General features: G+C 37.3%; 1 protein-coding gene across 5 annotated transcripts in view; it reads right to left on the reverse strand.

Moving 5' to 3' along the window:
* The window catches only part of ZNF385D (zinc finger protein 385D), a 663079-nt gene that overhangs the window by 69556 nt on the left and 576015 nt on the right, over window positions 1-17508 (reverse strand). For all 5 annotated transcript variants that reach the window (XM_036431595.2, XM_036431594.2, XM_036431593.2 and 2 more), the window contains one exon: window positions 12814-12976. In XM_036431595.2, coding sequence (XP_036287488.1) covers window positions 12814-12976 — 163 coding nt within the window. The remainder of the gene's footprint in view (window positions 1-12813; window positions 12977-17508) is intronic.

Below are 17508 nucleotides of genomic sequence, written 5' to 3' on the forward strand. Positions count from 1 at the left end.
TAATGACATATTGAAATTTTAAAAGCTATAGAAATAAAAACCACACCGTTTTTCCTGTTTAGGAAATTGTCAGCCTTATAGGGAAAACGATTTACAACCTTGAACTCTAGACTATATTACCTTATTTTAAAATACCACTGTATACTGATCTAAAATGTCTTCTAAAATAGGAGGAACCTTATATTTGTGAGCTCTGAAGCAATCCTTTCTAGGTTATTGGATTTTCAATTACTAAAATTACCGCACTAAATATCAACTTTGTTGTTTTAAGAGTTAATATACATCCTGTAAGACTTTATTCTTTTCTAATGTAGTTAATATCTTATCTTTATTTGTTAATTTTTCTATGCTCATTTAGAAAAAATATTTAATCCCGCCCCCCCAAAAAAATAAGACTTTTCGTTTGTATTTAAGACTTGAGTCTTGTTCTTCCAGAAAATTTTTTCACTGTCTACAGAGTATTACAAAATCAACATACATATAAAAACTAAGGTGAAATGGCTTCACATGGAACTCCTAAATGATCTGCTATAAATTTTATACAGAGAGATAGAAGATTTTGCTTTCCAATACACATGAAGCTTTCCTGCCTGGCAACATAATAAAAAAAACAACAGTGCAGTTTTCATTAAAAAAATGTAGACTAGCAAAACACTTTGGCCCTTAACCTTATCTTCTCTTACCAGCTTCCATGCAGGCAAAAAGTACAATAAAGACATAAAGAGCATAAATGTGGTCAGACACCCATCTGACAAGTCCAAGGGCTGATATGAAAAGACAACTATTTACAGTAGCATCTTTGGGTATCAGAGGTTTTGCAAAAACAAAAGGGCTACCCTGAGTATCCAACAGATACAGTGACAGCAATTAGCAACCAGGGGCTAGGGCTAGCAAGAAAAAATGGGAGGAGTAAGCATTTTGCTACCTAAGAGGAAACAGAAAGGCAAAAGCCTTGGGAGGAAGGAAAACTCAGTTCAAATCCTAGCTGTACCACTTACAAACTTGTTGGCCTCAGTCAAGTTACTTAGTGTTTGAATGGGCTTTCCTTTCCCTGGATGCCAGCACCACCTTTCCTCTCTGGCCCAGCCCCTTTCTGCTCTGGCCCCGCCTTCCTATGCTGCCTAGAGGCCCTGAAAGAGGTGGAGGGGAGCAGAATGCCTGTGTAGTCACTAAGGCTATGAGACAAGCATCCCATCCTCCATCACTCAGCACCTGTGTATAAATTAACCACCATCTTTGTTGGGTTGATTTGCATATCACTCCAGATTGGCTGGTGGCATAGCAGATGTTCAGTCAATTTACATGTTTATCTAATATTAGGTAAGATTAAGAATGTCTTCTTCCCAGAATTAGGTACTCCCATGATTTTCACAAACCTCTAGCATAGAATTTCTAAACCACTTGGTTACTAAAGGCTTTTGTTCTCTGTCTCCTCCACGAAAGTGAGTCACTGGAGGGCAGGAGCCACATCTAAAACCAAGCAAATACTTAGTACTCATTAAAGTAACATTTCATCCAAGGAGTTAATCCAGGGATTAAGCACCCTTGACATTAAGCTTAGCACATGCCAGTTAATAATATCTGTTCCTCCTTCTTCCTCCCAATATGAGAGGATCATTCCAGTTGCTGTAGGTTTACATGGCACCAGATCTGCTGTTTTCTCCTGACAAATCATTTCCTATCCTGTATTATAGTTTGGGTTTATTTCCTGTCTTCCCGATCTTGAAGATAGAACTTGTGTTCTGCCTCTTAGTTTTCATCTCTGCATCATCTGATATCTTGCAAAAGTATATATAGATAAATGCGTGAGTATGAATAAATGGATAAAAGAATAAATAAATAAACCTAAAGTTCATGATTCAGACTTAAATCGCTGACCATTTCAGAAGGATGGAAAATATATTCTTTTTCATAAGTTCTTATACTTCTTGAGCAGCATGAAAGAAATACCGTTGTTTTTTTTTTCTTTTGTCTTCTGGTTTTATTTAACTCTACTAGAGAACTCCCAGGGAAACAGAAAACTGGGGAGAAAAAAGAACAAAATAAAGTCTAAATGGGCATCATTCCTGCTACACATTCTGCATCTTGACCTTCACCTTGGAGTTTGGCCAGGCACCAACTGTGGGACTGAGGGTGATTGATTTGAGCAGTCACATAAGTGTAAAGTGTTGTCAAGGCTGCCCCCAAACTGAGTCATAACAAAAGTGAGCTAGAGCCCTGGCTGTGCAGGGTCCGAGTGCCACAGACTCTGCCCCATGGAGTTAAATATGCTTGCTGCCCTCAGATTTAACCCAATACCAATGTCACAAGTTGAAGTTAGTACATAGTCAATCTGACTCAATAGAGCTTTTTAAAATGTTCTTAACTCTCATTAGAAACTGAAGTAGCACAGTAATTTAATGATGAATCTGAATGCAATTATGATAATTAAAATAGCAACTTAATTTTATGCTGTCTCTGAAAAATGCTCAACCCAAGGGTTGCATATTCAAAGTCTGACTTACACTGGTTAATGACTTTGACTTGTATTATAAACTGGCAAATGTGATAAAGTTCAATTAGTAAAATTTATGGACTAAATGCCCTCAAACTATTACCGTGTTTCCCCGAAAATAAGACCTAGCACAACTTTGGGAGAAAAAATTAATATAATACACTGTCTTATTTTCGGGGAAACAGGGTACTACATATATTAGACTGTGTTAGTTTTTGCTGTTAAAAGAATTCTTAGGATGGTCTTCCAGAAAATAAAAGTAATATTTTGCCCTGGCCAGTTCTCTCAGTGGTTAGAGCACTCAGTGATTAGAACCCCTCTGACTGAAGGGTCTTGGGTTCCATTTCCAGTCAAGGCAAGTATCTTGGTTGTAGGTTTGATCCCCAGCTCTGGTCAGGGGCGTGTGAGAGCCAACCAATCAATCTGCCTTTCTCACACTGGTGTTTCACTCTCCTCTCCGCCTCCCCCTACCAATACACACCTTCTTTCCATTGTCTCTAGCAAAAACAAACAAACAAAATCAGTGGGAAAAATATCTTGGAGGAGTATTTTAAAAAGTCTATTATTATTATTCTTTGATTTTAAAAAAATGTATTTTTATTGATTTTTTACAGAGGAAGAAAGAGAGATAGAGAGTTAGAAACATCGGTGGGAGAGAATCATTGATCATCTGCCTCTTGCACACCCCTTTCTGGGGATGTTCCAGCAACCAAGGTACATGCCCTTGGCCAAATCGAACCCGGGACCTTTTCAGTCTACTGGCTGATGCTCTATCCACTGAGCCAAACTGGTTTCAGCTATTCTTTGATTTTTTTTTTTTTTTATGTAAAACTTCCAATTGCTGGGATAAAGATATATAGGACAGAGGTGTATGATCCACCAAGGAAGTGAAACTTCGGTGGGGTTGACAAGTAGGGAGATATACCATTTCAAAGGTGCTGGGAGACAGAGCATATACTGAAGCCTGGAAATGGAAATCAGTCAGGCAAAGAGTGTGAATGCATATGTACATGTTTATGTACAGCCATGTGTGTATGCACTAGCATATAACATATGTACCATCTGTTCATAAGCACCTGATGCATGCAATGGAGTGAAGTATAACAGGGGACTCTGTCAGGCAAAAGAATGTCTATGCCTGGCTTTCAACCCTCATGTGCTTTTGTTGGGTTAGGGTTAAGGAGAGATGTGAAAACCTGCCAGAAATGGCAGGCAATGGCTAGATGACAAAAAATGTTCTGATGCCAAGTTAAGAGTTTGGAATTCATAGAGCATAAATGCAATTGCAATTCTTAATTTAACTAGAGGATTCAGTTTGGTTTACTAAGACTGCAGTACAAGTTTTCTGTCTCCTAACTACAAGAAATATGCTGTGAACATGTTTTGTTTCATACTCCATGTCTACTACTAGTAGATATCAAACCCTTCACTTTCTAGCTTTGGAGGCAAAGTTCTCTAACTCTCCCATGACTTTATAGGTGCTCATTTCACATTCTGTCATATTTTATTATTGTCCAAAAATTTTGTGTTAGTTAAGGTCCTACCTTTAAGAATTATTTTGCAGTTGAAATTTTTTATCATTAATGTCTACTTAATCCCTAAGAACAGCAGAAAAATGGGGGGGGGACACCCCTTCAAAAATAAAAAATAAAAAATACAAAAAAAACCCATACATACAAAGGCACAGACAGACACAGATGTTTCCATAAATATGACATCTGTAGACTAAACCATTGGGAGTTTAATTTTAAAAATTCATCCAGATGTCTAGTATTTCCCAGATGCTGATTAGGTGGCTAGCTCATAATTTATTTTAGAGATTTGATGTTTATGGCAAAGAAAGACAGTCACATACATAGTGTATACACACACATGTGCATGCATGCACACATACATACACAAGTAAGGGATTGGTTGCTTTGGACAGTAAGATAAAATGACCACTAGCTGGTTATTTTAATTTTAATTCCCCTCTTATCATACAGACCATATACCAGCTACGTGAACAAGGCTGCCTGGCAGGTTCTTTAAGCACTTAGGTCCTTACTTCCTACCTCAACCATTATGCTGAAGAAGATACCATATTCTTGTCTGCATGAAAATTCACTGTGAAATTCTTCTGTGATTCAAGGAGGGGTTCATATGTAATGTATATAGTTCAAAATTGTTATCAGCCTGATGGAACCTACAAAATAACATGCATCTTGATTTCCTCATGCACGAAAAAAACGTGACGGGATTTTTTTGTTATCCCACGTCGCCCCTAATACGCAATGTGTCATCACTGATTCACATGCAAAGAGCCTGGAACCATGATATTCCACTGAGCATTGAGTGCCCCCACATCCCCCGCTTCTGAATGTCCCTTCTCTTTTTCCATCTCTCTAGATATCTGCTCCCACACACCCGGTTAGCACTTATCACACATCTTGAGAAGGGGACACTTGATCAAGTCTCTTTCTTTGATCAATCTGGAGCATGACAATAGCCAATGCTAAGAAAGGAAAAAAACACTTTCATTTCAAATCAATGGTTTCACATGGGTGCTTGAACTCCTGTGCCAAGATGCATGCAATAGGGCCCTTTATCATTGTCCCTGGGAGGCTTTGTTTGGGACAATGGGTCAGAAAAGAAAGACCCCAGGAACTAGCCAAAGAGGCATTTATACTCAGTTGCACCAGATCTCTAAGTGCTGATAGAAACGTGTCCCTTTTCAAATGATTTTATATTGCCTCATAGAGTACAACAGAGCTATGGATTCATAAGACACAAAAGCCTTCTTTTTTTTCTTCTTAAAGAAAATGCATAGCACTAATTATAAAGGCCTGATATAGCGTGCCATTTTTAGGACAGGTATCAAAGATAGAATCTTGTGTGTAAATATGTAGATAGAATATTTATACATAATATACCCCACACTAAACATATATGTATTACGATATCAAAGATACCTGGCTTTCTGATGTCAAGCCCAGCTTGTACTTTGGTATACTTTTCATTATACATCTGGGATATTTGAAGCCTATGTCAAGAAGAGCAAAACTTTTCCCATATTCCCTTTGAGAACAAAAACAAAGCAAATTCCTACTTGTCTGCTGCTGAAAACTGTCTGTATTCTAAATGACATTGGAATTTTTTCCTTACAAACTATTCATCTACCACCTTTATTTTCAGATCACCGTTCTAATGATTTTCCTCCTAGATAAATGGAAAGGGGAAAAAGGTCTGTGTCTAGTTTTGCCTGGCCCTGGGCCTGATATAAATAAGATAATACTCAGGAAGGGAAAGAACTCAGACTCTGTGACCTCATTATTGACTGACTTTCCCAAGGAGGCTTTGTTTCCCATTGTACTTGCTTGCAGGCGCTGGCCATCATTTTACATCAGATATCTTGTTTATTGTTAGAAAAGTCTCTTTATCGCTCTAAGTCCCTGAACAAATAATGTGCATTCCAATACACATTTAGAGCCAATTATTAATCCACAGCAAATACAGGCTCCTTTGCATTCACTGACTTTCTCAATGATAGATTCAAAAGTATTTCACTCTTTGAGAGGTGAGTGCAACATCCCTGGACTATAATTTCATATTTTAAAAAGGGAGGGGAAATAGGTACATAAAGACTAAATTATAAGTGCAAAGTGCAAATTCAAATTGTAATGTAGTACCTTTATCTCAGTGAATTGCCAACATAGTGACTATGTTGGCAATTCACTGAGACTTGATAGAGAATTGTGTAATAGAGTCCAGGAGAAATGTTCTCAGATCTTGCCAATTAGGCTAATTAACTCCCGATTGCTAGTCACTCAGGGGCATTAGAAATGTCAAGCATTCTTTACCTAGAGAATCTCAAAGAAAAATCAAGCAAACTTTTGGGGTTAAACTTGATGACCTTCATGAAAACTTTCACCTCTGAAATTTGATGAGCAATATCTCGGAATTCCTTAGATTAATGAGTACCATTTTCCTTCATGGAACCATCTACTCACACTAAAAATCTAAAGCTTTGCTATGCTCTAACTCAAGAACAAACTCATGGCTTCCAGTTTTAAAACTACCTTTTATCTTTTATATAAAAAGTTCTCGGTAAAGAAAAAAAAAATACATAAGAGGATTATGTAAGTATGTATTCCTAACAAGCATGTCATCGAGCAATAAAAGGATATAAAGACATAATGATCATATTTTAATAAGAATAAGGTATGGTAGTTAGAAAAGTATGGGCTTTTACGGGAATTCAGAGGCAGAAGGATAAAGAGGAATGTGTATACATTTTTAAAAATTTAAAAGAACAGTGTAAGAAACAAAGACAAAAGAAGTGTGTAGTGGAAAATACTGCAGGTGAACAATGAAAGAAATGTTTGAAAAGGTAGGTTGTGGTCAAATCACAGAGGGCCATGAAGTTCAACAGAAAGATAAATTGAAGGTTTCTAAGAGCTGTAACCTATGCACTGTCTAGTATACACAGAGAGCAGGATGAACAATGCCAAGGGGCAAGAATTGAGGCTAGGGCAATTGTATGGGCAAGACACCCACCTCAATGCCAGGAAATGGGCAGTAACCATGTGTAAAAGAAGAAAACATGTTTTCTTCCCAAAAACAGTTGGGACTGTGAGGGGAGTGGATTCCAACAACTGAATCAACATGCAAACTAATATAGTGAGAAGAGCCAAAGACAACGAGAAGGTTTCAATTCTGAACTGAGGACCAAAAATAAAACTAGGAAAACAGGATGAATAGAAAGTTGGGATGCCGAAACCTGTTTGACTCAGTGGATAGAGAGTTGGCCTGCAGACTAAAAGGTCCCAGGTTTGATTCCGGTCAAGGGCATGTACCTTGGTCGCGGGCATATCCCCAGTGGGGGGTGTGCAGGAGGCAGCAGATCAATGTTTTTCTCTCATCGATGTTTCTAACTCTCTATCCCTCTCCCTTCCTCTCTGTAAAGAATCAATAAAATATATATATTTTAAAAATCCTCCTGAGGATATTAAAAAAAGAAAGAAAGTTGGGGATGATGATCAAAATGAGTCTACCTTTTTATTTATTTATTTATTTTAACCTGTATAATGGAAGTGCTGACAAACCATCCAAGTGAGTGACTCAATTTTGATGGAAAGTTAGGTCAGAATTGAGGAAAAGAACAAGGTTAGAAATGTGGAATGCTCAGACACCTAGGCACAAGTGACAGTTGAAGCCATGATGACTAATGTATTTTATTGTTCACTGACATGGTGCCTCCTCCCTGGAAGAGGTATTCTTTCTTGCCCATTATAACAGGCTTAATCATGAAACTTGGCAGTGGAAGTGAGAGATATGTTATAAATTCACTTCCATTAAAAAGCTTTAAAAGCCTATTGATTCATGACTTTCTTTCCCGTCTTCCATAGAAATGGTAATATTAATAGTGACTGCTTCATTAGCCTGGGCCTGGAATTAAATGAACATGGAAAGAAAACCACTGCTGATGTGTTGTGTAAGTGAGAAAGGATTAGTTGTTGCAAAAGCCCCTGTGATTTCTAAGTTGTTTATTACTGCAGTATAATCTAGCCGAACTAACTGATAGGCACTTGGAATAAATAAGGTTTCTTAAAAAGGGAAAGTAAAGAAAGACCAGAGGTCCTAGCTGGTCTGGCTCAGTGGATAGAGGGTGGGCCTGCAGACTGAAGGATCCCAGGTTCTATTCAGGTCAAGGGCACATGCATGGGCTGTGGGCTCAATTCCCAGTAGGGGGTGTGCAGGAGGCAGCCAATCAATGATTCTCTATCATCACTGATGTTTCTCTTTCTCCCTCTCCCTTCCTCTCTGAAATCAATATATATATATATATATATATATATATATATATCACACACACACACACAAATATCAGAGGAGGGCCTAGCATAAGACTAAACCCTACACCTCTGAATTTGTCATTTTATAGGAAAAAAAGAAGAAAAAACAAACACCAACTGAGTTATATTTGCTAAGTTACTTTGAGCAGAATTTCTTATTTTTTATCATTACTTTTTTTTGTATGAAACTCTTATATAAAACAACTTGCTAGATCAGACAAAGTTATTCTAGCCAACTTTGAAAATGAAAATATTTACTCTATGAAATATTCTGTAATACATAGCAACCACCCTCATGTACTAAAATTTTTGAGTGTTCAATTATTTTTTTTAGAATATTACTTTAGTCTTGTAAATGTTTCTTGTAAATTCATCAATCTAATACTCCTCATTAGACCACAAGAACTCAACTTATGTTTTAATGTTAGGGAGCATTTTTCTTGCCTAGAGAGAGAGGAGCTAGGCTTTCTGTGAGCAGTCAGTAGTTGATCACTGAGCATTCTCTATTACTCACCACTCCAGCATGCAGAGTGACATTAAGTAATAAAAGAGAATTCCAAGATCATAAAATTAGTGAAGAAAAGCTTACCCTATGTGTCATTTAGACATATTTGTTAGCCCAAAGCAGCAATTAAAACCCATAATATATGATTTAGGAATTTAAGAGGAATTGTTTTCACAGCTCTCTTTTTATTAAGTAGAATTGGAATGAAAATTTGTTTTTTTATGAGTATTCTATTTTTTGTATGTTTGAGAACCCAGGAAAAACTCCAAGTCAATTATATAATTTAAGTCCACATTACTTCTTGCCCTTTTTACTATTGTTGCTAGCTTTCTCTTAAGGATTTTATCTACCAAAGCATTATCTATTTAGCCTTTTTAAAAGCAAATACTTTTTTATATAAATTTGGAATATTTTTATTAAAAATAATTTATTAAAATTAGTATTGTAAAATGTGATGTAATACACATCTATATCTTTTACATATAGTTAAGTCCCAAAATCACACAAAAACCTTGTGCATTAATCAAAATGGTTAATTTTTTAAATTAAAAAATACATGAGCTGCCGAAACCGATTTGGCTCAGTGGATAGAGCGTTGGCCTGCGGACTGATGGGTCCCAGGTTCGATTCCGGTCAAGGTCATGTACCTTGGTTGCAGGCACATCCCCAGTAGGGGGTGTGCAAGAGGCAGTTGATCGATGATTCTCTCTCATTGATGTTTCTAACTCTCTATCCCTCTCCCTTCCTCTCTGTAAAAAATCAATAATATATATATATATATATATATATATATAATATATATATATACATATATATATATATTTAAAAAAATACATGAACTTTAATTCTATAGTCTTATCTCTCTCTCTCTCTCTCTCTCTCTCTCTCTCTCTCTCTCTCTCTCTCCTTCCCTCCCTCCCTCCCTCCCTCCCTCCCTCCCTCCTCTTTTAACTGTTCTAAGGAAATGCCTCAGAAACCCATCTGATTTTCAGGGTTGTGTTCCTTCCTCATCAGTAGGAAGAAACAGTAGTAAAAAAACAAGTAATTGTGTGTGTGTGTGTGTGTTTTAAAAAAACTCTAATTGGTTAGCATAGGTACTTCTGATTTATATTGCAATAGAAATGAGATAATAATTTATAACATGACTGGAGCTTTCTTAGGCTACTTCTTATAGACAGTTTTGTGGAAATCCCCATTTGATAAAATTTGGCTTAAAATACCAGGTTAGTGTGCTAGAAACCTTAGTCTTTCAATGTAAGGGACTTTTTGTTGTTGTTGTTGTTGTTGTTTTGGGGGAGGGGATAAGGGGGTTGAGTACAGATTCCTATAGATTAGGAGAGCAATGTCCTTCCTGATGCTCATAATTTTCTTCATTTGGCTTTAACATATTTGTACCAACTTTATAGATTTGACTATCTCTCCTGCCTTTCAGGAATTTTCTTTTGCTCTAGTATGAAAGGGTGTTTCACCATTTCAATGCCATTCCAACCAGTGGGCAAGTTCCTGCATCTCCACTGGGAATCAGTTTATTGTATGGTAGGTTGTCACCCACAGGCCAACCCAAAAAAATGTTTCCGTTCCACTTCTAAAAGGACAGAGCCTTGGTGACTGCCCTCATTTATAGTTTGGTCTTTAAGTTGAGAAATGGAAGAATGCATTCAAAACAGAGACAACACGTGCAGGAGCCTTCCCTAACTCAAGTTAGCAGCTCTACCCACCATGTAAGTATATATTGTTCAATGATGTGCATCCTCAATGTAACAGTGACTTTTGCATTTTAAAGAGGAGTCAAGAAATTAAGAATAGAGCTGCCATATGAACCAACAGGTATATAGGTATATAGTATATAAAAAAAACTCAAACTCATTTATACACAAAAATATATGCACCCCTATGTTCAGTGCAGCCTTTTTCACAGTGGACAAGACATGGAAACAGCCAAAATGCCCTGAGATAGAGGACTGAAGAGAGAAGATGTGGTACATATACGCAATGGAATACTACTCGGCCATAAGAAAAGATTAAATAGCATTATTTACAACAACATGAGAGGACCTTGAGAACATTACGCTAAGTGAAATAAGTCAGATAGAAAAAGTTAAGAACCCTATGTGGGATATAAAACTGAAATTTATGAACACAAACAGTGGTGTGTGGTAGATGGGCAGGGGTTGGGGGAGAAGGGAGTCCTCATATGAGGTGACAGGAGAAGATGACTTTGGGCGGTGGAAACATAGTGCTATGTACAGATTTTGTAACTTAGAAATCCATACATAAACCTATGTGTTCGTGTTGGCCAATGTCACCCCAATAAAATTAAATTAAAAAAGAGGAGTCAAGCAAACCCAAATAGTCATGACTGATAAAGTGTCTAAGAATAGAAACATTTGGAGGCAAGCAAAAACTTTACATTAAACTCTTTACAACAAGCTCATCTTTTTTAATCAAACCCATGCCTTTGTTCTCTCTATCTACTTTCTTTTTACAAATGAAATACATTATGGAAATTATGGCCTTCAGGATGCCAATCTGTGCTCTAATATCTGGGGGGTGGGGTGGGATTAAAGTCACCTGCTTCATTGCTGATTACTCCCTGATAGTTCCCCTCAAAAAGGAAATACGTTTTAAATTAATAGAGAAAAGATTAATGTAAATTGTACATCTAACTTAATAAAATGACATAATCCAGCTCTTACTCTGGATATCAAAGAAGTGAAGATGACAAGCACTTCTTTTTTACCTGTAGAATGTTGTGACACAAAGTTAAACAAATCAGAATCAGAGAATCGAGGGGGATGACATCCAATAGACACTTTATTCAGCACCTACACCTAATGACAGTGTACAAAGATGACAAAGACATTCAGCTTCAGGGAGTACAAAGGGTTCTCAGGGAGGACAGCATGATGCATCTACCAATCACACCTGGGTAAGGAACAACAATGCTGTTGTGGGAATTTGTAGAGAATATCATCACCCCTTACAGATTCACATAGGAACAGGCATATCCTCAGATCCTATATGTGTCTAATGGATGCAAGCAGGTGTCATCAAATCACTATGATCTGTTCTACTGGCTCACTGTAGCATTTTACATTTTTATCAGTCATGGCCAGGAAAATTTCCTCTAGTTAAGACTATCTACGATGATATGGATGCTTCCTGATCATTGAAGGGACTGGAAACCATGTACCAGCTCTTCTGTTTTAGACAGTAGTGTATTAAATGTACATCCATACATCACACAGGACTTTCACGTAAAATGTGAGGACCAGTGTTTTTACATTTTCAAATGTCATCTTAGGGAAACCCCATGGACCTTCCCCTGTTGCAAATAAACTAGCTGTTTGCAGGAGCTATCCCAAGGGGCCATTCAGAGGCCATTGTTTCACTGAGAAGACTCTGTTAAAAAGAGTAATTGGTATCAATAACACTTACCTGTGTATGCAGAAGAAATGCTACCCAGGCGTAACAAGCCCAGAATTACCTAAAACACTGCACTGCTTGGGATTTATGAGAAGAAGGCCTGTCGGTAATAATACCGTTATTGGGACCTTCTCAATTCACTTGGCATACCTTGTTGTTTTACGCACCGTTCAATCAAATCTGCCATGCAGTGTCAGGCTAGAGTGCTGCATACTAGATGCAAACAATGTGCATCAGCAAGGTTCACTTCTCAACAAGGGTTATCAAGGACATGGCTTCAAATGCCTTTATGACTCTGGTGTTGCTTTCAAACAGTCACAGGGCTGTTTCAAACGCAAACTCTGTAGTATAACTTGTGATAATTTTAGTGCCTGAAGGGTATTTAAAAAATGAGGGGAAACAATTACCATCACATAGAAAGATGGATCATGCATGAATCAACATGGCAGGAACACAGGTAAACAGACACAGGGTTAGACAAGGGAAGAAGGCCCAAAGGACAATGATGGTGACAGCAACAACAACAAGGACAACAACAAAGATCATTGTTTAACCTGTTTTGTCAGAGCTGGTGTTGATGGTATTGGTAGTGATGGAGGTGAAGGTAGTCTTTGCGCTGTCCTTGGCAGTGACAGATTTCTGCTTATTTTTCATGGCTTCCAGTGCTTTGAGCTTCTTGGCATGTTTCGTGCCTTTGTAGTGGGCCGCAGCCTGGCTCTACAAAGGAGAACAAAATGAACCATGCAATCAGGCTCATTTCTAAACTAGCATTCTCTGTATTATTGCAAATACAGACTCCCTTTCAATAATCGGTACCATTCAAGCTAATTTTGGCCATGGCCAAACAGTGGGGTTCTGTTTAGAATGATGCTAGAAAGCGATGGGCATCGAGTTCTAAAACCTCTGGTTGGAAGGAAGGAGTATTTGACTGCTTCTCTTCAGAGACATGTAGCTGAACACCAACCACATCAACAACATTTTCTTTGCGGAGTGGAAGAAAAATAAGAATTTATACCTGTGTTGCCTTTGTTCTGCCACAGAAGATGCTGGGCCCCCAAATAACAAGGGCCCTAGAAAGAAATAGCTCTCACCTTCTTGGCCTGGGAAATGTGTTCCTCTTTCTACAACGTGTCTTATTAAGACAGACCCCAACAGGTGTCTAGAAGAAAAACTTCATATATAATAAGGGAAGTGGCGCTCAGGAGGCTGAGATTGAAGCTTCAGAGTTCAAAAGCAAATACAAATGGAGTACACAGAAGCTGGGTAATTTTCTGATCCGTTCTTTCTGCTTGCTTCCCATAGAAGGTGGCCTTAGAAATTCAACGTAGAGGCATTCTTTCAACATGTAAGTCTTTCATGCCCGGCCCATTGTCAAGAGGCTACAGTGTGTTTTGACTATGTAATGGGATCAATGTAATTCTTTTGTCTGTGTCTATATATATATATATATATATATATATATATATATATATTTTTTTTTTTTTTTTTTTCTCCCACCCCCCAAGTTTATATTTTCTGAAAACTATCTTTCTTATGGTTCTGGAGAGACACATTCACTGAGATAGAAAATCATCTTAAAGATATCTATATTTATTAATGCTTATTTATAGGGGAGAGAGCCTTGGTGGCTTGGGGTGGACTGGGAGTGAGCAGGGAAATTCTTAGATCAGGATTCCCAGCTCAAAAACCTTTCAAAATGTCACCTCACAAAGAAGTGGAGACCTCTGCCTGTTAGACTATCCATTACTTCCAAAGGCTTATTTAAACCCAAGGTTCACCCCAGCTGGTTTGGCTCAGTGTTGGCCTCAGGACTGAAAAGTTCCAGGTCAGATTCTGGTCAAGGGCTCATGCCCAGGTTGCAGGCATGGCTCCCAGTAGGGGGCATGCAAGAGGCAGCTGATCAATGATTCTCTTTTATCATTGATGTTTCTATCTTTCTCTCTCCCTCTCCCTTCCTCTCTGAAATTAATAAAAATATATTAAATAAATAAATAAACTCAAGGTTCCATTTTGCAAGAAAAATAATAATCACACTGTTCTCTTCATCACAGCAACTGTGGTAGGCAGGGTGTGGCAGTATATATTTTTATAAATGATAAACAATTAATATACACCTTCATTTGCATCATTCTGACAAGTATCCTCAAAGGATTAGGTACCCTTATTGAAAGAACACTGGACAAGGAAATTATATATTAGAAACAGTTTGAACAGAAAGGACACTCATACATCAGTTACAAGTTTTCCAACAACACGTAACATCAAAAGACATAGCGTGAGTCAAAATATGAAGTTAAGACTGGCTGTAGTTAATTGGTGAACCAGCAATAGATTGGACTGGTTTGATTCTACGTGGAGAATGCAACTTTGATGGACAGAGCAGTGTGTCCCTTTTTATTTTCTGCCTAGTTTTTCTTATTAATAAATCAAGTCCTTTAGACATATCTTTTGAGGACAATATGCGACAGTCAATTAAATCTACAACATAGTGGGTCATTTTCACTAGGCAACTGGCTACATACTTTTCCTTAAAGCAAAGTTCCTCTATTCTCCCTGTCAGCATTCCTACCCCTGGTATAGAAGTGAATGTTTTATATACAATGCCTATTAAAGATAGTGTTTAAATTAACATTAACAGCTATACGTATCTCTCTAAAATAAACATTTTAAGGTTTCTAGTAAATCTGCATTTTCAGTGGTATTTCCAACCAAATAACACTTTGTTTTAGAATACCATAGAATCAGGAGTGTCACTACTTTGGAGATTAAGAAACACTCAAAAAGAACCCAACAAGAAAAAAGAACACTTATACCCCCCAAATACTCTCCATACAGATACAACTAAGGCAATGATTCCCACCAGTGAAATAGCTCAGGAAGTTGTGGGAGAAGTTGGTGTGTCCCAACTGAAACACTGGATATATTAAAAAGCAAAAAGAAAAAAAAATTAAAAAATGCACATTCATTTGTTAATTGAACAACAGTCCCAAAGCATCCTGAAAATAATCATCTTAATTAAAAATTATCTGACTCAAAGAAAGACAATTAAGCCTCTTTCAAATTTGGAAAAGAAAAATCCAGTGATATGAAGGTCCAAAGTGCTATGGAGAACCCATGATGTGTAGAATTTCGGGGAATGGTGTACAGAAGGCAGATAGCACTAGAGGAGATCAATGTAATTGTAATTGTGCAGGTGTGTGTCTTCAGGTAGAAATGGACATTCCAACTGGTATGATAACCCTTCTGGATATTATAAATTTTCTTTGTCATCCTCCCTTATTTATTGTTTGTAGAATTTATTGGACTACTTTTAGGTCACATTAGTACTACTTTTCTATAGACCCATAACTCTTGGTCCAACTGAATACAGGTGTGTTGTATAAAAGTGTATTCTTTGTATGAAAACATAAACCACAAAAAAAAACTAAAAAGCAAAATAAAAACCAACTCAGCCAGCTCTTCTTACTCTTACTACTCCCCTTTCTGCCACTTCGCTGGACTGGACAGATTTTGCAGCCATATCTAATCTTTCTGTGACTGTAACCTAAGTAAGTATCCTGCTGGGAGATTGTTTTAAAGCAGCAGTTGGCCAGAGATGTCTCTGTGGGCCTTTGTCTGGGCAGAGAGACGGTGGATGTAACGGAGTACACCACATTCCCTCCAAGGTTGTTTCCTGTTATTTATTAGCCAGTTTCTGACTCAAGTCTTTCCCAGAAACCTGGGAACCGTCAGACACAAGCAAACAATTACTTCTTCACAGGAATGATTCCAAGGTTAAAGACGTATACTGCTTCATTATGGCACATTTCAGAATTTTGCATTTGAAAACTGAAAACAGAATCAGATGATCAGAGTACACACAGAAGTAAGCAGAACAATAAAAATTGGACTTTGACAACTTACTTTTAAGTAACAAGTGGGATATTGGGGTACTGTGTCATAAAAATCACTATTACCTACTTTGAAATAGCACATGACACCAGCAAATCTAACAAGTGGCAAGTGCTGACATTAAAGATATGCACACACATTCCTGAAGAAAAGAATGATGCCACTTTAAATGTCATCACCACACCCTAGTCATCAATAGGCAGTCAGACTGTTCAGTCATCTAAGTGTATCTTCGGAATTTCAAATGTCTTCCAGTCTCACCATCTCTTTTATATAAAGGTATCTTAATATTTTTTTTAATACTCAGAAGTGTATTGTAAGTATATGTATCTGATTACCAAAACCAATTAATTTTCATGAACACATCATTCCAAAAGGAAAACATGATCTTTGTTAGTTGATATCAAGTAATTTTACCACATATTAAATTTATTGAAATAAAATATGAGAAAAATGAAGAGTAGTTATTAAAGAAGTTGCCATGTTCTTTGGAGAGGGCAGAGGTAACACATGAGTCAGAGGGATTCTTTTTTTTATTATCTGATTTTGAATATTTTAGCTGAGATTATTGTTTGGAGATGAAGACATAAATGAAATTATAAAACATGACATATTATTCTAAACTCTAAAATACTTTAGATTTTTATTTGAAGAACTATTTAAAAAAGCAAACACGTATATAATTTTGATTCATCAGTAAGACGTTTTTAGGTGGCATACACTCACTCAAGTCTAATGTGGAGGCAGTGGGCACAGGCTTAGCCATATGGATTAAGACCAGTATGCATTTTGTTTGGCCAGTGACTAGTGGAATATTTTGAATATCACATTTGTAAATATCAATAGAATATTTCCAAGTCCTAATTCCATCTTAATCCCCTTTTTCTCAACTCAGCTTAATTGAACATTCCTATGAAGCACTAGTTCTCAAAGGGTGGTCTCCAGACCAGTAGCAGCAACAGAAGCCTGGAGCTTGTTAGAGATATAAATTCTCAACCTCCATCCCAGTCCTACTGAATCAGAAATTTTGGAGATGGGACTCAGCAATCTGTGTTTTACAAGCTCTTCTGATGATTACGATGCAAACGAAAGTTTCAGAGCCACTCATTTTAATATTAGTGGTCTTTCAACAAAGATGACCTCTTTTTCTATAAGTAGCCAAAGTCTAGTGTTGTTTTTTTTTTTTTTTTTTTTTAAGATTAATGCATAACTATTTGAAGATGGAACATCTGCATGTGTCTAAATGTCAGCAATATGCATTACCCAGAAAAATTATCAAAAGTTTCTTTCCCGCCGAAACCGGTTTGGCTCAGTGGTAGAGTGTCGGTGTGCGGACTGAAAGGTCCCAGGCTCGATTC

Source organism: Pipistrellus kuhlii, unplaced genomic scaffold (assembly GCF_014108245.1).
Source record: "Pipistrellus kuhlii isolate mPipKuh1 unplaced genomic scaffold, mPipKuh1.p scaffold_m20_p_11, whole genome shotgun sequence".
NCBI lineage: Eukaryota > Metazoa > Chordata > Mammalia > Chiroptera > Vespertilionidae > Pipistrellus > Pipistrellus kuhlii.